Raw genomic sequence first — 25,398 nt, 5'->3', positions numbered from 1 at the left:
CAGGCAAACGCCTTAACCGCTGAGCCATCATCCCTCCAGCCCGCGTGCCTATCTTCTTGACACTTCCTGTGCCTTGGTTCCCTCTCTAGTTCCACGCCATGGACACCCTGTACAGACACAGCTATGACCTGAGCAGTGCTATCAGCGTCTTAGTGCCTCTGGGGGGCCCTGTCCTCTGCAGAGATGAAATGGAGGAGTGGTCAGCTTCCGAAGCCAGCTTGTTTGAGGAAGCGCTGGAAAAGTACGGCAAAGACTTCAATGACATACGCCAAGACTTTGTAAGTGGGACACGGGCGGCAGGCGGTGGGTTTAAACCTGAGGGCGGGAATTCGCGCCATCCTGGGTTATGCTGTAGTTACCAAGGGGTCCTGGCTCCTTTCTGTTACTCATCGGATTGATGCCATTTTGCTGTTGCTTCATGGAGTTCAGGAACATGACCCCCCCCCCCCAAAAAAAAAAAAATAAGAAAGAAGGAAGGGAGGTAGGAGGGAAGGAAATGAAAATGTTGGGACAGGATTATTGTTTATCTGTTTTAGAAATCTATTTTATCTGTTTTATACAACTGATCCATTCAGCCAGCCTGTGGCAGTAAGTAAACTGACTGTTCATGTTGGGGGTCAAACACACGGCCATGGGCATATATTCTGCCAGCCCCAACATAAGAATTTTATTTGATGAAAATACAATAAAAGATGAAACAAGGGCTGGAGATGGCTTAGCAGTTAAGGCATTTTGCCTGCAAAGCCAAAGGACCCGGTTTGATTCTCCAGGACCCACATAAGCCAGATGCACAAGAGGGCACAAGCATCTGGAGTTCGTTTGTGGTGGTTGGAGGCCCTGGCACACCCATTCTCTCTCTCTCTCTTCCCCTCTTTCTCAAAGAAATTATATATATATACTTTTTTTTTTTTAAGACAACACAAAAAGACAGCACACACCTTTAAGCCCAGCACTCGGGAGGCAGAGGTAGGACGATCACCATGAGTCCGAGGTAACTCTGAGACTACATAGTGAATTCCAGGTCAGCTTGAGCTAAAGTGTGACCAAAAGAAAAAGAGAGAGAGAGAGAAAACAGCCTTTTTTTTTTTTTTTTTTTTGAGCAGTAATCGTGTGACCCAGGGTTAGGGGCAACCTTGGCAGTGTGCATTTACCTATAACAAGCTGAAATATAAACAGTGACCAGTTGAAATATAGTCAGTTCTAACCAGTTATGTTAAATACTTATGGTCTCTTTTTTTATTTTTATTTTTGTTTATTTTTATTTATTTATTTGAAAGAGACGGACAGAGAGAGAGAGAGAAAGAGGCAGATAGAGAGAGAGAGAATGGGCGCACCAGGGCCTCTGGCCACTGCAAACGAACTCCAGACGCATGCGCCCCCTTGTGCATCTGGCTAACATGGGACCTGGGGAACTGAGCCTCGAACCAGGGTCCTTAGGCTTCACAGGCAAGCGCTTAACCGCTAAGCCATCTCTCCAGCCCATTTATGGTCTCTTTTACATAGGCTCATTGCATCCTTTATACCATCTAGTTTTCTTCCTTTTTTTTTTTTTTAAGGTTTTAATTTTTCTAGTTGTCTTACTAATTGGTGGGCCTAAAGTGATGTAGATTTTTACTCGTGTGTATGCAAGGGAGGTGGTGGTGGTGGGGAGCATGTCAGGGTCTCTTTTTGCTGCAAATGAATGCCCACATGGCTTTATGTGGATGCTGGGGGATTGAACCTGGGCCAGCAGACTTTGCAAGCAAGCACCTTTAACCAGTGAGCCATTTCCCTATAATATTTCATGAAATGAAATCAAGACAAAATGCAAAGGGGACAAGGGTCTACCCATCCCCATATCTATGGCCTGTTAAACAGAAGTCTGCATGAGCCAACCTGGTATCAGCTGGGATGTTGTTTCTGCAGCTCCGGCAATAAAGTATTCCCTTAAAATCTACTTCCTCTGCTGTAAATAGGTCATGACATAACTTTCTTGGTACAGCCCTTAATTTTTTTTTTTTTTTCATTTTGGTTTTTCGAGGTAGGGTCTCACTCTAGCCCAGGCTGACCTGGGATTCACTATGGAGTCTCAGGGTGGCCTCGAACTCACGGCAATCCTCCTACCTCTGCCTCCCGAGTGCTGGGATTAAAGGCGTGCGCCACCACGCCGGCTAACCTTAAATCATTTTTCTTCCAGTATTCCTGCTTGCTTATATCTGAGGCATGACTCTTGTCAAGCAGGATAAAGAGGCTTGATTTTGTTATTTGTTCTGTTACCTGTGTATTGCAAGTAAAGTGATAATCCTATACTTATTAAAACCACATCCGGTCTTAATCTCCCACCTATGGGCATCTTCTGCCTCCTTTTGTTTGATTTTTATTTATTTATTTATTTTTAGAAGTAGGGTGTCGCTCTAGTCCGGGCTGACCTGGAATTCGCTATGTAGTGTCAGGGTGGCCTCAAACTCACGGCGATCCTCCTGCCTCCGCCTTCTGAGCGCTGGGCTTAAAGGTGTGCGCCACCACGCCCGGCTCCTGCCCCCTTTTGGATTGGTGGTTGTTTTTATAGTGCCACGCCACCTCCACTGTAGGTAGTAAACATCGGTGGCTTTCTATGGTTTTAGTGACTTACCAGAGTGGAAAAGTGTTTCCAGAGGTTTAACAATGTAGGACAAGCCACCCTGAATATGGGCAGCACAGTTCCATGCACTGGTGTGTCCTGTGCTGAATAAAAAGGGGAGAGGGGGGCAGAGAGATGGCTAAGCGGTTAAGACGCTTGCCAGTGAAGCTTAACGACTTGGGTTTGATGCCTCAGTGACCACGTAAAGCCAGATGCACTAAGTGGCGCATTCGTCTGGAGTTCATCTACAGCTGCTACAGGCCCTGGCCTGTCCCTATTAGTTCTCTCTCTCCTTGCAAATAAATAAATAAATAAATAAACATACTTTAAGGGTTTAGGGCAGGCATGGTGGCACACGTTTTTAATCCCAGCACTCAGGAGTCAGAGGTAGGAGGATCGCTGTGAGTTTGAGGCCACCCTGAGACTCCATAGTGAATTCCAGGTCAACCTGGGCTAGAGTGAGACCCTACCTTGAAAAGACCCTTCCCAAAAAAGAGGGCGTGGGAGCAAGCTGAGCTGTTGACAGAGGGACTTAATATTCTTTGGTTGTAGAGCTCATGAGTAGGATTTCATTTGGCCATTTTTTCAACACTGATGAGAAATAGCAGCAGCACACTTACGATTTACTGTTCTCATAGGAAGCACACTTGGGGGCTCGAGAGATGGCTTAGAGGTTAAGGCGCTTGCCTGCAAAGCCAAAGGACCCAAGTTCCATTCCCCACGACCCACCCATGTAAGCCAGATGCACGAGGTGGCACACACGTCTGGAGTTCGTTTGCAGTGGCTGGAGTCCCTGGTGCACCCATTCGCACGTTCTCTCTCTCTCTCTCTCTTTCTCAAATAAATAAATACAATACAATAAAATTTTAAAAAAAGAGAAAGCACACTTGGCTAGTCCTTTTTCAGAGTCTATTTTATTTCACTGAACAAAACAAAGTGGTTCTGAAAGTAAATTTGAAAAATATGCCTCAAATTGTGGTTGGAGCTATAACTCAGTGTGGCACACTTGCCTGCTGTTTACCAGGCCCTGATTTCAAATCTACCATGGCAGGGCTGGAGAGATGGCTTAGCGGTTAAGGTGCTTGCCTGCAAAGTCAAAGGACCTTGGTTCGATTCCCCAGGACCCACGTAAGCCAGATGCACAAGGTGGCACACGCATCTGGAGTTCATCTGCAGTGGCTGGAGGCCCTGGCATACCCATTTTTTCTCTCTCTCTCTCTCCCCATGCATCTTTCTCTGTGTCAAATAAATAAATAAAAATAATTTTAAAAAAAAAACAAACACCCTACCATAGCAAAAACAGACAGACAGTAGTTGTCCTCCTTGTCACTGCTACACGGGGTTGAAAACTTTCCTGAGTGAGTTAGGAAATATTCCCAGGCATGATGTTTATGATTTTTAATAAAATTGGTGAAATTAGAACATACCATATTAGGATCTCATAGTAAACATAACTTGTTTGGGGTACCTTTTGCTCAGAATTAATTTCTGTTTTCGCAACTTTTTTTTTCCCTAGAATGAATCTAAAGTATAAATATTTCCCATGTTATTTTTAAAGAAGTGAGTTTACAGAAAGCACTCTGCTGCGTGTTCTTTTCACCGTCCTGTTAAATATCTTTTCAGCTCCCATGGAAGTCATTGACTAGCATCATTGAATACTACTACATGTGGAAAACTACTGACAGATATGTTCAGCAGGTAATCTTTTCATATGACTTTCGACATGGCTGCATTTGAAATGACCTTCCTGTTTATGCCTCAGTATTTGTTAAGTTTGTTCTATCTTTTCTATATCGTATTAAACTCCATGATTTCATGTCTATAGGATGTTATTCTCTTTAAGATTTGCACCTTACTATTCACTGTCCTCAGCCTTCATCTTGATAAATATTTTAGAAAGAGGACAGGGAGAGATGTCACTAGAAAAGGCATTATTTTTCTTGTATGTGGCTGGTGCTTAACTTCTCTGTAAGTGATGGGAATCAGTAGAGAACAATATATTTTATGAAGAATTGAAAATTGAAACTAATGCCATCAGCCTTATAAGTTGAAAAAAACCTCTTAAATATATTTTATTTATTTGATACAGAGAAAGAGGCACAGAGAGAGAGAGAGAGAAAGAGAGAATGGGTGCACCAGGGCCTTCAGCCACTGCAAACGAACTCCAGATGCATGCGCTCCCCCTTGTGCATCTGACTTACGTGGGTTCTAGAGAATCGAACCAGGATCTTTTGGCTCTGCAGTCTGATGCCTTAACCGCTGAGCCATCTCTCCAGCCCAAATTGAGACGTTCTTAAAGATATTCTAAAACTTCCTCTATGACCTTCCCATGGATCTGGTCCCTGAAGGATGTCCTGCCTTTTGAGTGGGGGGTCACCCCCATAAAGGTGCTAGGGAACAAACCTTGGCCTTGCACATTCTAGGTAGCACTTTGCCATGGAGCCACATGCCCAGTCACCCTTGAGCTTTGGACCTTAATTATATCAGCATCTGGATAACATGGGTCCTGGGGAATTGATCTCGAACCGGGGTGCTTAGGCTTCACAGGCAAGCGCTTAACCGCTAAGCCATCTCTCCAGCCCTTACTTGTTTTTTTGGGGGTTTGTTTTTTTTTTTAATGGATGAAGCTAGGCGTGGTGGTGCACGCCTTTAATCCCAGCACTTGGGAGGCAGAGGTAGGAGGATCACTGTGAGTTTGAGGCTACCCTGTGACTACATAGTGAATTCCAGGTCAGTCTGAGCCAGAACTAGACCCTACCTTGAAAAACAAAAGGCACAAAAGTAAGGTGGAGATTGATGGGGAAGAAGTATGTTAATGGGGGGGAGGGTAGATATGAGAGGGTAATTGGAGAAAATAAAATTATATGCATATAAAAAAGTGTCAAAATGGAAAAATATAAGTAAAAAAAATTTTAAAGCTTAGAAAAGAAAATCTATTTTAAAAAAGTACAGACAGGGATAGAGGGATGGCTTAGCGGTTAAGGCGTTTGCTTACAAAGCCAAAGGACCCAGGCTCAGTTCCCCAGGACTCACGTTAGCCAGATGCACAAGAGGGCACACGCGTCTGGAGTTTGCTTACAGTGGCTGGAGGCCCTGGTGCACCCATTCTCTCTCTCTCTCTCTCTCTCGCTTTTCCTGTTTCTCTGTCAAATAAATTTTTTTTAAAAAAAAAAAAGCACAGACATGGGTCCAAAGACAGTTAAAAGTAAGTTTTAAGCTTCAGTTTGACCCTGATTGTTTCTGTTTTTACCTTATTGGGGAAACAGCTTCTAGCCTCCGTTATCTATAGCTGGGCAGTGACAGGATTGATTTCCTCCTGTCCTGATTGTGCTGATCAGTGCGTGGATCTAATAACTTCTTCCCGTCTTATTCCCTGCCTTTGGCTGTTAACTAGCTTCAGTACAGTTTTATGTGAGTTTAGCCAAGATTTAAAGTTATTTCAGAATCAAAGTGTAGTGAGGGCTACATGCCTATAATCCCAGCATTTGGGGACGCAGTGACAGAGGGTTGGGGCAAGTTTCAAGCCAGACTGGTCCACGCAATGAGTTTTAGGTCAGTCTCAGCTACATCGTGAAACCTCATCTCAAAACTAGCTAGCTAGCTAATTAACTCACTAACTAACCAACCAACTGACAAACCAACCAACTAACTAACTAACTGTATATTTTGTATCCCTAAGGTAAATGGCCACGTATTCTCACTTAGAATAAGTTACTCCTTGTATATGGATTTCATAATCTCTGACTCTTCCTAAAAGCAAAGATGGCTTGTGTTTGTTTTCCTCCCAGAAAGACAAGAACTAAAATAGAAACTAAATATAAAAAAGTCAAAATGGCTGAGGTTAAATGTCCTCTGGGGACTGGAGGCGGAGCTCAGGGATAATGCTGGAGGTCCTGGGCTCAAATTGCAGCCTGTACCCGCTCCGTGTGTGTGTGTGTGTGTGTGTGTGTGTGTGTGTGCATGTGTGTACCAAGTCTTTTGCTTTTTCCTAGAGAAATAGGAAGAAGAGCTTTTTTCAAAAATTTTTTGGTTTATTTTTATTTATTTGAAAATGACAGAGAGAGAAAGAGGCAGAGAGAGAGAGAGAGAGAATGGGCACGCCAGGGCTTCCAGCCACTGCAAACGAACTCCAGACGCGTGCACCCCCTTGTACATCTGGCTAACGTGGGTCCTGGGGAATCGAGCCTCGAACCGGGGTCCTTAGGCTTCACAGGCAAGCGCTTAACCACTAAGCCACCTCTCCAGCCCGAGTAGAGCTTTTTTATTGCTTTATTTTTTTTAAATGTTAATACTTAACAGTTCTATAGCCCAGAGTCTAATGCCTTTTCTTACAACTTACTTTACTTTATGGTATATGAAAGATTGTAGCATAACAGTGTTTGAATTATGCTGTGATGTTGATATTGTTGTGTCTTAGAGCAATAAAGTGTTAATAATGACTGGGTACTTCATGTAAAATATTTTATCCATCTTTGACTTAGAAACGCCTAAAAGCAGCAGAAGCTGAGAGTAAGCTGAAACAAGTGTATATCCCGACGTAGTAAGTACCGAGCTCTTTAACGTGTCTGTCCTGGTCTTAATTCTGCTGTTACGATGTACGTTCTTCACTTCATCGCTTGAAGCAAGTGTTTCTCAGAGCTAGGAACTCTCCAGTATAGAGTGGATTTCGTTTGCTCATATTACTTGGGTGAGGTCTTTACATCATTTTCTCGGGCCATCTTTTGTAAATGTTCAGTAGGTTTCCGTTGTTTTGGGCACTTAGCATTCCATTGCTATCCTTTGGGTTTCTAACCACTGTCCTAAGAATGAATGTCAGCGTTCTTTTCATTTGCTGGTTTAAACGTTGAGGCTTTCCGGTCTGATGGCTTATTTGTGCAGGAAAGTAAGTTCACTTAGCATCTTATTAATAATATAGTGCGATCCTAGAAAGTTTGGAATTGGGATGAAAATTATTGCAGATATCTGACTAGCTGGGCGTGGTGGTGCACGCCTTTAATACCAGCACTCGGGAAGCAGAGGTAGGAAGATCGCTGTGAGTTCTAGGCCACCCTTAGACTTCATAGTGAATTCCAGGTCAGCCTGGGCTAGAGCGAGACCCTACCTGGAAAAACCAAAAACAGAGAAAACCAGATATCTGACTGCTTCTTCAGTTTTTTCTCATTGTTTTAGTTTGTTTCTGAATTTTGAATATTGTATAATACATGTTTTTTGTATAGAGATAGTTGTGCAGATAATAATTTGTGATCTTTCACAAGAATATTTTTATTTTATTTTATTTATTTATTTATTTTTGGTTTTTTGAGGTGGAATCTCACTCTAGCTCAGGCTGACCTGGAATTCACTATGTAGTCTCAGGGTGGCCTCGAACTCACGGTGATCCTTCTACCCCTGCCTGGCGAGTGCTGGGATTAAAGGCGTGCGCCACCACGCCTGGCTACACAGGAATCTTTTGCCTCAAGGCAGATAACTGGTTCACTTTTTCAAATCATGTAATTTACAAGGTCCATGATTATTATACCTCTTCTGCACCATGGTTGTTAAATCCCTTCAAATTATATACTTTTGTATATTTGACTAATTCTAAAAGTTGCATTCCCAAATAAGACAATGTTGGTAATTCCGGTATTGACATTACAAGAGCAATCATAGCAGCTTTCGCTGCCTCTCAGTCGGCCACCATCAAGAGTGGTACATTTAACCTGCTTTGACCATAGAAGCCAAGAATTTGAAGACACTGGTGCCATCTATGCCAGGGATCTGCAATCTAGTCTTGGGCATAATCTCACCTAGCACTTGGTTTTGTAAATAAAGTTTTATTGGACTGTACACTTGGTTGTTCACTCATGTTTTGTCTGAGCCTGCTTTTGGGCTACAAGGGTTGAATTCAGTGCTTATGGGGAAAAAATTATATGACCCACAAAGCTTAAAATTCTTAGCTCCCTGGCCCTTGACAAGAAAAGTTTCCAAACCTCTAATCTAAGTGATTCTTGGGGGTCAAGAAATTTCTAATCATACTTATAGCCCTGACACGCCCATTCTGTCTGTCTGTCTCCCTCTCTCTCTCTCTCTCTCTCTCGCTCTTGCACTGTCAAATAAATAAATGAAAATAATTTATATAAAAAATAAAAAGAGATACTGGGCTGGAGGATGGGTTAGGCGACAAGTCTCTTGCCTACAAAGCCAAAGGACCCAGGTTTGACTCCCCAGGACCCACGTAAGCCAGATGCGCAAGGTGGTGCATGCTTCTGGAGTTCATTAGCAGCGGCTGAATGCCCTGGTGTGCGCATTCTCTCTTTCCCTCTCTTCCATAAATAAAATAAAAAATAAAACAAGAGATACTGAGTATGCAGTCAGCATATATTGTGTATGTTGGTCTTAAAGTAGGAAAGTTCTGGGCTAGAAATACAAATATGATCTTAAACAACACACAGATTTTTTTTTTTTCAAACCATGCATGAGCTTTCTGAGGGAAGGCAACAAGAAAGCGGCCTTGCACTAAGCTTTAAATTAATCCCGTTATTTATAGAGCAAATAGAGTATGATAGCTAAAACTGGATAGGAGGCGAGCGTGCTGCCGCAGAATGGGAGAGAGCAGGGCTTTAAGGGGGAGCGAGAGGAGCCCCATCAGGTGCTGGGGCGGTGCAGCTAGGAGCTCGGTGACGTGGACGCCATCGGGGTCTGTAGTGGCTGAGCTCCGCACAGGAACGGAGGAGACGGATAATGGAGACGGCGCGTGTGGTGGAGGTTTCTAAACAGGAGAGATGTGTATAAAATAGAGAGCGGAGGATCCAGGGAAGAGGATGAAATGTGCAAAGCTTTTTAAAAATAATTCTATTTTTTTAAAATTTTTATTTATTTATTTGAGAGAGACAGAGAGAGAGAAGGAGGCAGAGAGAGAGAGAGAGAGAGAGAGAGAGAGAGAATGGGCACGCCAGGGCCTCCAGCCACTGCAAACGAACTCCAGATGCATGTGCCCCCTTGTGCATCTGGCTAACGTGGGTCCTGGGGGACCAAGCCTCAAACTGGGGTCCTTAGGCTTCACAGGGAAGCACTTAACCACTAAACCATCTCTCCAGCCCCAGTAATTCTATTTTTAAAAATATTTTATTTTATTTATTTATTCATTTCACAGAGAAGGGGGAAGAGAAGGAGAGAATGGGCACGCCAGGGCCTCCTGCCACTGCAAACGAACTCCAGATGCTTGTGCCCCTTTGTGCATCTGGCTAACATGGGTCCTAGGGAATCGAGCTTGGGTCCTTTGGCTTTGCAGGCAAATGCCTTAACCACTAAACCATCCCTCCAGACCCCAATAATTCTATTTTTATTGATTTATTTGAGATGTAGAAAGAGTCAGATAGATAGAGAATGGGTGCACCATGGCCTCCATCCACTGTAGGCAAACTCCAGATGTAGGTACCACCTTGTGCATCTGGTTTACATGGAATCAAACCTGAGTCCTTTGCCTTTTCAGGCGAGTGCCTTGACCACTAAGCCATCTCTCCAGCCTGTGCAAAGCTTTTAAGAGGGCCAGAGAGATGGGGTCCAGAGCACAGCTAGGGAGATGAAGGCACTAGATTATAGCAGGATACTTTCACAAGTTTGTAGTACAAGTTGTTATTTAACCCCTGAGATTTTAGTCTTTGGGTACTCGGTATTGTAGAAACTATTTTCAGTAACTTACATGTCTGCATGTAGGTTTTTTTTTTTTTTGGCACACTTGTTCTCTGATGAGATTATGATTAAGATCAGTGGTTTTATTCAATCAAGTCACATTCTGGATTCATTTGCACAACTAAATTTGTGTTTGTTATCATTTCTCTTTTCAGGTAACTCAACTAATAATATGTACTGGCTCTTTCTAAAAACAAATGCTCAGCTATGCATTTAAATGTCAGAAGGTGTCATATTTCTGGGAAAGTCCTGGACAGTTATTTTATTTTTATTTATTTATTTTTGGTTTTTCGAGGTAGGGTCACACTCTAGTCCAGGCTGACCTGGAATTCACTATGGAGTCTCAGGGTGGCCTCGAACTCATGGTGATCCTCCTACCTCTGCCTCCCGAGTGCTGGGATTAAAGGCATGCGCCACCACACCCGGCTTTGGCAGTTATTTTATTTCAAGGGACAGTCATATCTATCTACATAGTAGACATATATTTTTTTCTTTTAGAGAGAGGAGAGAGAGAATTGGCACATCAGGGCCTCAGCTACTGCAGTCAAATTCCACATGCTTGCGCCACACAGTGGGCGTGTACGACCGACGTTGCCTCACCTTTGTGCATCTGGCTTACGTAGGATCTGGAGAGTCAAACATGAGTCTTTAGGCTTCATAGGCAAGCACTTTAACCACTAAGCCATCTCTCCAGTCTCATAGTAGATTTTTTTTTAACTATAGATATTATATATCCTTGGAGACTTCGGTATATAACAAAGTATAACACCTGTTTGATCTAACATATTTTTATAAACCAATTTGTCATTGCTTGGGGAGTAGCTCACTGATGGCATACTTGGACAGCATACAGGAAGCCCTAGGTTCAACCCTCAACCCCTTAGCCCTGTGGGGGCTAAGAAGGAGAACAAAGGACAGAGAGAGAAGTGGGGGAGGGAGGGAGAGGCAGGAGAACCAGGTTGTCTTTAAAATATATTGTTGCGCCTGGTGTGGTGGCGCATGCCTTTAATCCCAGCACCTGGGAGGCAGAGGTAGGAGGATCGCTGTGAGTTCGAGGCCACCCTGAGACTCCATAGTGAATTCCAGGTCAGCCTGGGCTAGAGTGAGACTCTACCTCAAAAAAAAAAAAAGGAATAAAAGACATTGCTGCCACAAGATAGAAGTGCGGGTGACAGTCCTTTACAGAACAGGGCACTCTGCACCCAGAGGTTAGTGAGTTCTGCTGCGGTGGGAGCAGCAAAGATGCTGAAAAGATACCTCATGTAGGGCCTCCTGCCCGCAAGCCAGACCAAGTGTACGCAGGAGGCTTTTCACTGTTATGTGACAACTGGGCCAACTCTAATGAGACTCCAAGTGGCATCTCATTGCTTCAGTAGCCATAGGAAAATAGTCTCTCTGAAGTCGTTCAGCTGTCATTTCTGAATTTGCTAATTAATTTTGCTTATTTTCTGTCTGGCACAAAGGCATAAAGAATCTTCTAGAAGGAAGCTCCTTGCGGATAACTTTGTTTACTGGGCAGCAGGGAGATGGTATAGATGAATTGTGTGTGCTGTGTGCGCCCGCACGGTGCCCTTGGGCACAGAGCCTGTGTAGGGAGTTACTGTTTGTGCAGTAAGCACCAAGATATGTCTGGGCTACATGTTTCTTAAAAAAAAAAAAAATTAGTGGGGCTGGAGAGATGGCTCAGCAGTTAAGGCACTTGCCTGCAAAGCCTAAGGACTGAGTTCGTTTTCCCCAGAATCCATATAAAGCTGGAGGCCCTGGTGCATCCATTCTCCCTCTCTCTCTTTCTCTGCCAAATTAATTAATTAATTTAAAAAAAAGAATTAATGGTACTATTGACTTGTTCTCTGAGAAATTTGCATTCAGACTGCTGATCAATGTCTCTCTTATTTTTCCTTTAAAAAAAAACCCTTAAAACTCAGAGGTACTGGGCTGGAGAGATGACTTAGTGTTTAAGGCACTTGCCTGCAAAGCCAAAGAACCCTGGTTCAATTCCCCAGGACCCACATAAGCCAGATGCACAAGGGGGCGCATGTATCTGGAGTTCGTTTGCAGTGGCTGGAAGCCCTGGCACACCCATTCTCTCCCTCTCTCTCTCTCTCTCTCTCTCTCTCTGTGCCTCTTCCCCTCTCTCAAATAAATAAAAATAACATATTAAAAGAAACACAGATGTGCTGATTTTTCTCATTTTAAATGCTAATCCTCCTCATAAAAATGCAAACATAACAGGGACAGTTATCATGAGACTGAGCCAGGTGGTCAGGAGCTGCTGACAGGCTCCTCAGCTGCAGAGGGGCGCCCGTGGAGCCCTGCGGCATCTTGGCCTCCCATCGCTCCACTGGGACTTGGTGTGGAGCCCGCAGCTCATACCAGCAGTGGAGTGGCACAGGCCCACAGCTTTGCCTTTGACTTATTCTATCTAAAAAAAAAAAAAATTGGTTTTCTCAGGAGGAATTCATGGTAAGGCTAAAGCATTTTTGTACTTCTGAAAGAGTGCCCTAAGGAAATTGTATTTGGTTGGAAAAGAGAGATGCTGTATTTACTTTGGAGTATCGGGTACAACCACTAGATTGTCACATAGCCTGACCTGTAAAAATGAATGCTTCGGGTTTGTTTGTTTGTTTGTTTGTTTATTTGTTTGTTTGTTTAAGCAGCCCAGTAGCCATATATGTATATAATGGATACATATTATATATATAGCTATATATGTAAAATATGTATACATATTATATATAACTATAGTATATATTATATATAGCTATAATATGTATATATTATATATATATTATATATGTATTATAGCTATTATATATATTTTAGACAACTTTCTGGAATCATGTATGCCAATATATCTCAATTTTTTTTCTTTATTGAAGCTTTTTTTTTTTAATTGTTTTAAGCTAGCATACAAAGTGGTGGGTTTTGTTGGGCGTGGTGGTGCACGCCTTTAATCCCAGCACTTGGGAGGCGGAGGTAGGAGGATTGCAGTGAGTTCGAAGCCAACCTAAGACTACATAGTGAATTCCAGGTCAGCTTGGGCTTGAGTGAAACCCTACCTTGAAAAACAAAAACAAAAAATAATGAAATAAAATAAAACAAACCTCTCCAAATAGTGGGTTTTATCATGGTATCTTCATACATACGTGTCATGCTTGGTTCTTACTCATTCCCCCCCCCCACCCCACCCCCCGCCAAAACCCTCCATCATTTGGGTTCACCTTCACACCTTGCTCTCTTACCAGTAGATTCCTTCTTCACTAAATTATTGTAAGTGTTTCTTGATATCTCGGGTAAGGTAAATTAGTTGTCAGCCTTTTGCCCTGTTCTACACATTGTTTTTATCACCTCACTTTACGTCTCATTGAAAGCAGCAAACCAAATCCCAACCAAATATCCACCAGCAACGGCAAGCCGGGCACTGTGAACGGAGCTGTGGGAACCACGTTCCAGCCGCAGAACCCCCTCTTGGGGAGAGCCTGTGAGAGCTGCTATGGTAAGTTTGCCCCGGCAGGATGTGCTGCCCCCCCCCACCCACCAGGACTGTCTTTAGTTAAGCGTAAGGCACGTGCTGCACTGTGGAGGCGGCATTGGTGAGCATCCTTAGGGAGGCACGGGCGTAGGTGGTGCTCCCGAAAGCAGCGCAGCGTCCCTGCAGAGTGAGTGGGTGGCTGTGCCCAGGGGCCAAAGAAGCCATTTGGTCGAGCCCTCGCTCTCCCACCCAGCCACCATGTTTCCTTCCATTTGCTCCGTGATTGACGGCTGTGTTTGCTCTGCTGGTGTGCTTTGCCCAAAAAACATGGTCCTGTGGCACACACCCAATCTGTCCTTGAGGCTTCCCAGTTCCTTTGAGAAATTCAATTCGCCTGGGCTGGATAGATGGCTTCGCGGTTAAGGCTGCCAAAGGACCCAGGTTCGGTTCCCCAGGACCCACGTAAGCCAGCTGCACGAGGCGGCGCACGCGTATGGGGTTCCTTGGCAGACGCTGGAGGCCCTGGCGCGCCCGTTCTCGTTGTCTCTCTCTCCCTCCCTCCCTCTTTCTTCCTTCCTCTCTCACTCTCCGCCTCTTTTTCTCTCTCTGTCAAATAAATAAATAGAAATAAAAATATTTTAAATTCGCCTAAATATCTGGAAGAAAGGCCATTGTGTGCATAAGCTGCGACTTAGAGTTCTCAGACAGGTCCCCCAAGGGCAGATCTGTGATATTTGCTTTGGGCCCCAGTTCCTGCTCTGCTCGTGTGCGCTTCTAGGATTATATGTGCCCTGGGTATTAAGTGGGGTCAGTGACATGATCTGATAAGTAGTTGGTGCACCTTGGTGTTTTTATTTTAAATCTCAAAGAACAATATAATTTATTCTGTTATTGTTGCTTTGGTTTGGGATTTGAGGCAGGGTCTCCCTATACCTCCCAGATTGGTAGGCTCAAACTCGGCGTCCTCCTACGGGCTAAAATCATATGTGTGCCCCACTGTGCCTGGCTTAGCAGTATAGTTTATTAATAGGGCATTGGTGACATCGTCAGTGCCCTCTGTCAGTCTAGGTGGCCTGGGATAGGAGAAGGAGGGTAGCTGATGTTTTACGCCAAGTCTACGCGTGTCCAGCACTTGGCTCTCAGCGGCTTTTTGGGAATAGATGAATCCTGTTGACTGCCTGAAGGCCATGGCTTCCTGACTGCCTCACCCTCCCCAGCAGACGTCAGCATTCCAGAAGGCCTGGAGGGCCTAGGTAGATGGCTCAGGCTCAGTTCCCAACACCCAGAGTGGCACATGCTGCAACAGTGGGGGACAGAGATTAAGAGGATCTGAAGTTGGCTGGCCAGCTCGTCTGGACATTCATTGGCAGTCTAGCAAGAGACCTTGTCTTAAAGAAGGTGGAGCGCAGACACCTTGACACGCCCACTGTGGCATGCACACCTCCCCTGCCCACGTAAGCATATAAGCAAATACATAAATACAAGTTAAAAGAAAAGACCAGGCCGGGTGTGGTGGCGCACACCTTTAATCCCAGCACTCGGGAGGCAGAGGTAGGAAGATGGCTGTGAGTTCGAGGCCACCCTGAGACTACATAGTGAATTCCAGGTCAGCCTGGGCTACAGTGAGACCCTACCTCAGAACCATCGCCCCACCCCTCCCACAAAAAAAGACCTTCCAAACTGAATCACATAATTCTCGTCATAAAGGAAGCAAATTGCTGCTTTTATCAAAATAGGACACGAGAACATATTTGACCACTTTGCTACATCAAGATAGTACAAAGGGGGCTGGAGAGATGGCTTAGCAGTTAAGGCGTTTGCCTGCAAAGCCAAAGGATCCCGGTTCGATTCTCTAGAACCCATGTAAGCAAGATGCACAAGGGGGTGCATACATCTGGAGTTCATTTGCAGTGGTTGGAGGCCCTGGTAAGCCCATTCTCTCTTTCTCTCTCCCCCTTTCTCTCAAATAAATAAATAAATAAGGGCTGGAGAGATGGCTTAGCAGTTAAGTGCTTGCCTGTGAAGCCTAAGGACCCCGGTTCGAGGCTCGATTCTCCAGGACTCACGTTAGCCAGATGCACGGGGGGGGGGGGGTGCACGCATCTGGAGTTTGTTTGCAGTGGCTAGAGGCCCTGGGGCACCCATTCTCTCTCTCTCTCTGCCTTTCTTGCTCTGTCTGTCGCTCTCGAATAAATAAAAATAAACAAAATAATTAAAAAATAAATAAATACTTTTTTTTAAGTACAAAGGGAGCTGGAGAAATAGCTTAGCAGTTAAGGTGGTGCTTGCCAGCAAAGCCAAAGGACCCAGGTTCGCTTTCCCAGTGCCCGTGTAAGCCAGATGCACAAGTTGGAGTATGTCTGGAGTTCTATTCCCTGTCTACTCTGTTACCTCATCCTTTCAACGCCCGTGGTTTCTGTCTTAGCATTGCTTCACCGTGGGTGTGCCCCCGTGTGGTGTGATGGGAGTGGAAGTCCCAGAGCAAACCTCACACAGGTGTGTGTGTTCAGCCAAGCAGCGAAAACACTGAGCTGTCTCATTAAGCATGCTGTAACATCAGAAGCACTCATCCACTTCACAAGCATTTGCAGTCTTGAAAGGCATTCCGTTTTAAGGGAGAAATTCTAATTAAGTGTGTTGCATATGAAGGACTGGCCAACAGATTTCTGTTCCTCCCGAGTTCCTGTCTTCAGCAGTTGAGTCCCCTCTTGAGTGCCTAAACAGACCCTGAGATATGTAATTCCCGAGTGCTGGGATTAAAAGCATACGCCATGACACCCGGGCTCCAGTAGCCTTTCTTAAAAAAAAAAAAAAATAATAATTAAGAGGCTAGAGGGATGCCTTAGCAGTTAAGGCACTTGTTTGCAAAGCCAAAGGACCCTGGTTCGATTCCCCAGGACCCACTGTAAGCCAGATGCACAAGGTAGCGCATGCATCTGGAGTTCATTTGCAGTGGCTGGAGGTCCTGGCACACCCATTCTCTTTCTCTCTCTCTCTCTCTCTCTTTCTCTCTCTCTCTGAATCTCTCAAATAAAAAAAAAAAAACTTTAAAAAATAAAAAAAAAATTATTTATTTGAGAGAGGAAGATAGAGAGGAAGGATGTGTGTACCAGAGCCCACAAACTCCAGACGCAGGTGCCACGCTGTGCATCTGGCTTACACAGGTCCTGGGGAATCGAACCTGGATCCTTTGGCTTTGCAGGCAAGTTCCTTAAGCACTAAGCCATCTCTCCAGGCCCCTGTAACTTAATAGGCACCACAAGCACCCGACGCAGGGCAGAAGCAAATGGGTTCATGTACTCCAAGTGTCCGAAAAATGCATGTGTGGCGAAGAAACTGCCATTGTAAACGAACGGTGACGTTGGGATATTTCATAAATGCTTTATTATATTTATGTCACAAACTTCATAGTGTTCTTTCTCCCCCACCTTTAGCAACACAGTCTCACCAGTGGTATTCTTGGGGTCCACCTAATATGCAATGTAGATTATGTGCAACTTGTTGGCTATACTGGAAAAAATACGGAGGTCTGAAAATGCCTACCCAGTCAGAAGAAGAAAAATTATCTCCCAGCCCTACTACAGAGGTATGTGAGCTACAGTCTTCTTGGTGCTGAAAATGTCACGTTTTCCAATGGTTGGCTCATTCCCCGGGAAACAGAACAATTTAAAAATGAGCAAAGCTATTTTTATAGTTAAGCACAGCACTTAAAATCAGGGACCAAGGGCTGGAGAGATGGCTTAGTGGTTAAGGCGTTTGCCTGAAAAGCCAAAGGACCTCAGTTTGATTCCCCAGGACCCACGTAAGCCAGATGCACAAGAGGGCGCACGCATCTGGAGTTCGTTTACAGTAGCTGGAGGCCCTGGTGTGCCCGTTCTCTCTCTGCCTCTTTTTCTCTCTCTCTCTCAAATAAATAAAACAAAAATAAATTTAGCAAAAAAGCAGGGACAAGTCAAAAATGTTCAGGTGTATTCCAAATATTTGTCTTATGAGATTACTCAGACAAGAGAAGAATGTGTGTGAGAAGAGGTGTTTACATAAGTAGAGAGCTTTCAAATTAAGTGTTTTGTTGCTTGAAAACGGCTCATAACCTTCAGATCCTGTTGGAAACATCTTATTAGAGAAAGTCATAAGTATGAATTGAGCCTTTTCTGTTTCCCTGGCTGTTGTGGAAGCTCAAGAAGATTGGGGCAGGTCTTGAAGTAAACAATAATTGACACTTGGTTTTGATAAAATCCTCACAGGCACAGGGTGTCGAGTGCCCGGTGTCTACCAGAAGGCGACGGCTCTTGTTCGGGGCTTGTGGTGTCTCCCAACTTCATGCAAAAAGCAAGCATAAGCGCGTGTGCACGCACACACATGCACACAAGCAACCCCGTGACATTTTATTGATATGTATGAGATATTTTTTAAAGATTTATTTACTTGAGACAGAGACAGAATGAGAGTGAGAATGGGCACGCCAGGGCCTCTAGCCACTGCAAACGAACTCCAGATGCATGTGCCGCCATGTGCATCTGGTTCACGTGGGACCTGGAGATGCAAACCTTGGTCATTAGGCTTCGCAGGCACGTGTCTTGACTTCTAAGTCATCTCTCCAGCCCTGTATGAGATTTTTTTAAAACCATTTTTTACAAATATTTTTTAAATATTTGTTTTTATTTATTTATTTATTTATTTATTTATTTATTTATTTATTTATTTATTTATTAGGGTGGGGGGAGAGAATGAGCACACCAGGGCCTCTAGCCACTGCAAATGAACCCCAGGACATAGGGTCTCTACCTTGTGCATCTGGGCTTACATGGGACCTCAAGGACCGAACCTGGGTCCTTAGGATCCGCAGGCAAATGCCTTAATTGCTAAGCCATCTCTCCAGCCCCTACAGATGTTTTTGTTTATTTGCAAGCAGTGGAATGGAGAGGGAGAGAATGAGAATGGGCATGCCAGGACTCATAGCTGCTACAAACAAACTCCAGATTGTATGTGCCATGTTGTGCATTTGGCTCCACATGGGTGCTGAGAAATCAAACCCAGGTTGTTAGGCTTTGCAGGCAATCACCTTAACCACTAAGCCATCTCTCCAGTCCCTGCACATGATTTTTTTTTAATTTATTGTTTTAATTGACAACTTCCATAATTGTAAACAATATTCCAAGGTAATTCCCTCCGTACCCCACTTTCCCCATTGAAATTCCACTTTCCATCATATCCCCTCCCCCTCTCAATCAGTCTCTTTTATTTTGATGTCATGATCTTTTCCTCCTCTTATGATGGTCTTGTGTAGGTAGTGTCAGGCACCGTGGGGTCATGGATATCCAGGCCATTTTGTGTCTGGGGGGAGCACGTTGTAAGGAGTCCTGCCCTTCCTTTGGCTCTTACATTCTTTCCGCCACCTCTTCCGCAATAGACCCTGAGCCTGGGAAGGTGTGATAGAGATACTGCAGTGCTGAGCACTCCTGTCACTTCTTCTCAGAAGTGTACATTTAATTTTCCTAGGGTTAAATTCATAAGTTACACGTCTTCCAGAGGATAATTTACACATTGGACTTTCCTTTGAAGACAATGCAGATGGCAATGCGTTTTGACACGTTCTACCCTGCAAATGTTTGTTTCTGATGTTACAGGACCCTCGCGTTAGAAGTCACCTGTCTCGGCAGGCCATGCAAGGGATGCCGGTCCGGAACACCGGGAGTCCAAAGTCTGCAGTGAAGACCCGCCAAGCTTTCTTCCTTCATACGACATATTTCACAAAGTTTGCGCGTCAGGTCTGCAAAAATACCCTCCGGTTGCGGCAGGCAGCAAGACAGCCGTTTGTTGCTATTAATTATGCTGCCATTAGGGCAGAATGTAAGACGTTTTTAAATTCTTAACCTTACGTGGTGTGCTTTTTCTGACCATTTTCTCTCTTTCCCTCTCTTTTTGTTTGTTTGTTTGCAATAAACATAAGTTCTTGTGTACAGCCTTTATTTGTGTTTTTTTTTTTTTTAAACATTGTTTTTGTCCGCTGCCATTTGCATCATACCACCCTGGCCAACACTGACATCTCTGTATAAGTCTTCAACCAACCTCCCCCAGCAGGGTTGTGTGGTAGAATTACTAAAAAAAAAAAAGAAAGAAAAAGCTTTTATTGAAGCACTTGTCTCTTTTGGTAGTGCCAATGGAGGATCCTGTTGTGATGAACGCCCTAATAGATGCAGCACAGTCCAGTCTTAGGGATCCTGTAGGCTTAAATAAAATTGCACGAATTTGTACTAATTAGGAATTGTATGTCTTTGTAAACCTCTCACCTTCCCTGGACCGTTTTCACATCAACATGCACTGTTAGAGGAAGCACAGTGCTTCATCACAATGCTGTATTTATCAGAAGGCTTAGTCGATTATAAGTACATTTAAGAATTGTTTTGGGGGTGAAGTTTCTGAAAGCATACATTCAGTTTTTACACACTAGTGTCTAAATTTGTGGTTGAACAGTCTATTTGTCCAATTCGGTTTCCATTTCATAACCATACGTTATCACGTTGCACTTTTACATGACTCATTATTCATTTTCAACACATTCAATCTTGCTTATGTTGAATGTTTTGCTAGAACCAAGGTCATATGTGCCAGTGAACTGTGGGCTGTTCTCTAATTACCGCGTATCCGAAAACGCGTATAGGATTTGTACGTTAGCTCTGCAGTCACATGTCTGGGTAGCAGAGTCATGTAACTTTGCCTCCCTGAGCGATACGAGAACTTCCTGTCTGGCTAAGAAGATATAAACCCTTAAAAGATATCAGATGCTTTCTTGACTATGAAGCCAGATGCAGTGGTGTTTGGGAGGTGGAGACAGGTGTATCAGGAGATCAAGGTCGTTTTCAGCTATGTAGTGAGTTTTGGATCATCTTGGGCTACAAAAGAGCCTGCTTCACAAAACCAAAGCCAAAAATAAATAAATAAATAAGAGTTGTTCTTCTTTAATTTAAAGAGAATGTCTATGAGAGGGATGCTGATTGAAGAAAAAAAAAACCACTCTAAAACTTTTTTAACAGAACATGAAAGATGAAAACCTTTCAAATTTGAAGGTAAATCCTCTGTAAAAAGAGCAACGCTTTGTAAAACAAATGAAAATTGAAAAGTAAATAAATAAATAAGGGAAGAAAATGGGTGGTGATGCCAGTCTCGGTGAGGAGAGCGCATGAGTCATGTCGCGTCACGTGGCTGTCAGAATTCAAGCTTGTCTTGAGGGTCAGCTCGCAAAAGTTCTGAGTCTTAACCACTTTAAAGAACTAGAAAATATGGGCCAGAGATGGCTTAGCGGTTGAGGCACTTGCCTGCAAAGTCTAGGGACCCAGGTTTGATTCTCCAGGTCCCGTGTAAGCCAGATGCACATGGTGGCGCATGCGTCTGGAGTTTGTTTGCAATGGCTGGAGGCCCTGGCACCATTTTTTTTTTTTCAGGGGGCTCTAAGTAAGGTATTACTGTAGCCCAGGCTGACCTGGAACTCAGTCTGCATTCCAGGTTGGCCTCAAACTCACAGTAATCTTCCTACTTCTGCCTCCCAAGTGCCGGGATTAAACCAGCATACGTAGTTCAATCTATGTAATTTTTTAAAGAGTATAATTAAAACATTTAATAAAAAAAATGAATGATCTTTGCCCATTAACATTGGCTGGGATCCATTATGTTTTTCATTTGAATGAAAAAGAACAATCACTGACTTAACTGGCTGCTGTTTTGCCCTTGTTCTTTTGTTGATTTAATTGCTTTGCGTATTGTTTTTATCTTGGTTATTGGATGGTGTGTGTTTTCATGTTGCCTTATTCTAATTTGTTGCTCAGTTGAAAGGCTGCTAAAAAAGGATTGAGATTAAATTACCAATATTTTATTTGTGTAAGGATACAGATAATAATAGTAACAAAGATAGCCATTTGTTGTGATGAAATTCAAAATCCAATGCCAGGCATGGTAGCACACGCCTTTAATCCCAGAACTCGTGAGCCAGAGGTAGGAGGATCACCGTGAGTTCGAGGTCACCCTGAGACTACATGGTGAATTCCTGGTCAGCCTCAGCTAGAGTGAGACCCTACCTCGAAAAACATAATAATTATAATTCAAAAAGCCTATACTATTTTGCATCTAGCTTCATTGGTTATTGAAGAACATTCATATAAAAAAACAGTTGTTATTTTTATTTTGGGGGTTTTCAAAGGTAGAGTCATAGAGTTTATGGGGTGGCAATGCAGAAGTGTGAAGCCACCAAACTTGGAGATAAACTTGTAAGTAGATACAGGAGAGCATGGTGCTCACTCTTAAGCACTGGCTTTAATCCCTATTTAGAGGAAGTTGGTTAAAGGAATGCTTTGCCTTTATTTTCATTAAGAAATATGTACTGGTGCTTAAGAGATGACGCCACAGTTACGGCACTTACCTGCAAAGCCTAATGACCCAGGTTCAGTTCCCCAGGACCCACATTAGCTAGAAGCACAAGGGGGCGCATGCATCTGGAGTTTGTTTGCAATGGCTGGAGGCCCTGGCGTATCCATTCTCTCTGTCTGTCTCTTCTGTCTCTCTCTGCTTGCAAATAAATAAATAAAAATATTTTAAAGTTTTTTTGTGGGAGGGCGGCATTCAAGGTAGGGTCTCACTCTAGCCAAGGCTGATCTGGAATTCACCATGTAGTCTCAGGGTGGCCTTGAACTCATGGTAATCCTCCTACCTTTGTCTCCCTAGTGCTGGGATTAAAGGCGTGTGCCACAATGCCTGGCTAAGTTTGTAATTTTTTTTTCAGCCCATCCTCACTTTTATTTATTTATTTTCTCAATATTTTTTAATATTTTCCATGATTATAAAAAGTATCCCATGGTAATACCTTCCTTCCCCCCCCCCCCACTTTCCCCTTTGAAATTCCATTCTCCATCATAACCCCTACCCATCTCAATCAGTCTCTCTTTTATTTTGATGTCATGATCTTTTCCTCCTCTTATGATGGTCTTGTGTAGGTAGTGTCAGGCATTGTGAGGTCATGGATATCCAGGCCATTTTGTGTCTGGAGGAGCATGTTGTAAGGAGTCCTACCCTTCCTTTGGCTCTTACATTCTTTCCGCCACCTCTTCCGCATTAGATCCTGAGCCTTGGAAGGTGTGATTGAGATGTTTTTCAGTACTCCAGTCACTTCTTTCCAGCACTATGATACCTTCTGAGTCATCCCAAAGTCACTGCCATCTGAAAAGAGAAGAGTCTCTACCCAAAGTGAGAGTAGCATTAATATAAGAGTATATTAAGAGAAGTGCTAACTGGGCAGTTTGATAAGCATAGTATATGCATTTTTCCAGACATCAGCAGATGTTGCACCCCTAGGGCTCATGACTACCCCTGTTTTAAGTCTTCAGTATCAGGTACACAAGTGGTTACAGATCTTATCACATTTTCATTTCTTGCTTCCCTTCTTCAGGGGTAACCTGTCATAAGTATCCACAGGTTTTCTCGGTATCTATGTGGGTCTGAGCAGGTGTACTTCTTCTGGTGTTTTAGACCGAAGCTGACATCTCGTTCTACATTTGCTTTCTTTATATAATACTCAAATATCATTTCTTTACCCAGTCCCTTATTACATATTTTATTATTTCTAATATTTTTCGATTATAATGTTACAATGGATTTTTTTTTTCATTTTTGGGTTCATTTTTATTTATTTATTTGAGAGTGACAGAGAAAGTGGCAGATAGAGAGAGAGAATGGGTGCACCAGGGCCTCCAGCCACTGCAGACGAACTCCAGACGCATGCGCCCCCTTGTGCATCTGGCTAACGTGGGTCCTGGGGAATCGAGCCTCGAACCGGGGTCCTTAGGCTTCACAGGCAAGCGTTTAACTGCTAAGCCATCTCTCCGGCCCACAACGGATATTTTTCTAGGATAGCATTTCATGCTGACATTTAAAATAGGCATGAGCTGGGGCTGAGATTTTAGCAGTGTGGTAGGATACGTGCTTAGCACCTTCTGAGGATGGGAGCTCAATCCCCAGCTCCATACACATGTAGGGGATGAGGAATGTGTTGTTGTTTTATTGGTTTTCCAATGTAGGGTCTCACTCTAGCCCAGGCTACCCTGGAATTCAGTCTCAGGGTGGCCTCGAACTCACGGCGACCCTCCTACCTCTGCCTCCCCAGTGCTGGGATTAAAGGCGTGCACCACCACGCCCGGCTTGTGTGCCAAGCTTTTAAAGAGGGCCAGAGAGATGGGGTCCAGGGCACAGCTAGGGAGATGAAAGCACTAGATGATAGGCAGGATGCTTTCACAAGTTTGTAGCACAAGTTGTTATTTAACCCTCTGAGATTTTAGTCCTTGGGTACTCGGTATTGTAGAAACTATCTTCCGTAATTTACGTCTAAATGTAGCTGTGTGGTTTTTTGGCCTTGTTCTCTGTTGCGATTATGGTTTAAGATCAGTGGTTTTATTCAATCAAGTCACATTCTAGATTCGTTTGCGCAATGAAATTTGTGTTTGTTGTCATTTCTCTGTTCTGGCAACTCAACAGGGTCCTTAGGCTTCACACGCAAGCACTTAATCAGAGACAGGGAATCGGCACATGAGGTTCCCTAACGACTGCAGTTGAACTCCAGAAGCTTGTGGCATCTTGTGAACATGCACTACCTTGTGCTTACATGCCCCTTTGTGCGTCTGGCTTATGTGCGTTCTGGGGAGCCAAGTCTGGGTCCTTTTGTTTTTCGAGGTAGGGTTTCATTCTACTCCAGGCTGACCCGGAATTCACTATAGAGTCTCAGAGTGGCCTCGAACTCACGGCGATCTTCATGCGCCACCATGCCTGGCTCCATCTTTTTCTTTTCTTCTAGAAGTCTTCCTGATTTGTGGAAGCTGTTTGTTTGTGACTACAGAGAGAATTGGCATGCCAGGGCCTCTAGCCGCTGCAAACAAACTCCAAGCACATGCACCATTTTGTGTGTGTGGCCTTAGATGTAGGTACCGGAGAATCGAACACCCAGGCTGCTAGGCTTTGCAGGCAAGTGCCTTTGACTGCTAAGCCATCTCCCCAGCCCTGTGGAAGCTTTTTTTTTTTTTTTTTTTTTTTTTTTTTGAGGTAGGGTCACACTCTAGCTCAAGCTGACCTGGAATTCACTAGGTAGTCTTAGGGTGGGCTCGAACTCACTGAAATCCTCCTACCTGTGCCTTCCAAGTGCTGGAATTAAAGGTGTGCACCACCACACACAGCTCCCATGGAAACTTTTTATACCATAACAGAGTTACTTCAATCTGTGGTGTAAATATTTTCCCCATTTTATCTTTGACTGTTGTTTATATTTGCCAAGCATTTTTAGAACATAGCTCATGGAAAATTTACAGCACCTGGATTTTGTGACATATCTAGACTTTCCCTTGCAGTTCCATGAGCCAATCTTATTTTGACAGGCATATTGAAAGCCCATGCCAATATTTTTTGTGATTTTTTTGTTTGGTGTTTGGTTTTTGGTTTTTTGAAGTAGGGTCTCACTCTAGCCTAGGCTTACCTGAAATGCACTATGTCTCAGGGTGGCCTTGAACTCACAGCGATCCTCCTACCTCTGCCTCCCAAGTGCTGGGATACCACGCCCGACTTGTGTGTGTCTGTGTGTCTGAATTTTTAACATATTTATTTATTTGCGAGAGAAAGGATGAGA

At 43.8% G+C, this 25,398-nt stretch overlaps 1 protein-coding gene across 4 annotated transcripts in view; it reads left to right on the top strand.

The window, feature by feature from the left end:
• The window catches only part of Mta3 (metastasis associated 1 family member 3), a 170,216-nt gene that overhangs the window by 118,409 nt on the left and 26,409 nt on the right, over positions 1-25,398 (top strand). For 3 of the 4 annotated variants that reach the window (XM_045137712.1, XM_045137714.1, XM_045137715.1), the window contains exons 9-14: positions 90-278; positions 4,223-4,297; positions 7,081-7,139; positions 13,642-13,766; positions 17,177-17,328; positions 19,370-19,592. In XM_045137712.1, the coding sequence (XP_044993647.1) occupies positions 90-278; positions 4,223-4,297; positions 7,081-7,139; positions 13,642-13,766; positions 17,177-17,328; positions 19,370-19,592 (823 nt within the window). The remainder of the gene's footprint in view (positions 1-89; positions 279-4,222; positions 4,298-7,080; positions 7,140-13,641; positions 13,767-17,176; positions 17,329-19,369; positions 19,593-25,398) is intronic. The other variant, XM_045137713.1, reaches the window with a different exon arrangement.

Source organism: Jaculus jaculus, chromosome 18 (genome assembly GCF_020740685.1).
Source record: "Jaculus jaculus isolate mJacJac1 chromosome 18, mJacJac1.mat.Y.cur, whole genome shotgun sequence".
NCBI lineage: Eukaryota > Metazoa > Chordata > Mammalia > Rodentia > Dipodidae > Jaculus > Jaculus jaculus.
The sequence above is the reverse complement of the archived record's forward strand: the minus strand, read 5'-3'. Positions and strand labels throughout refer to the sequence as shown.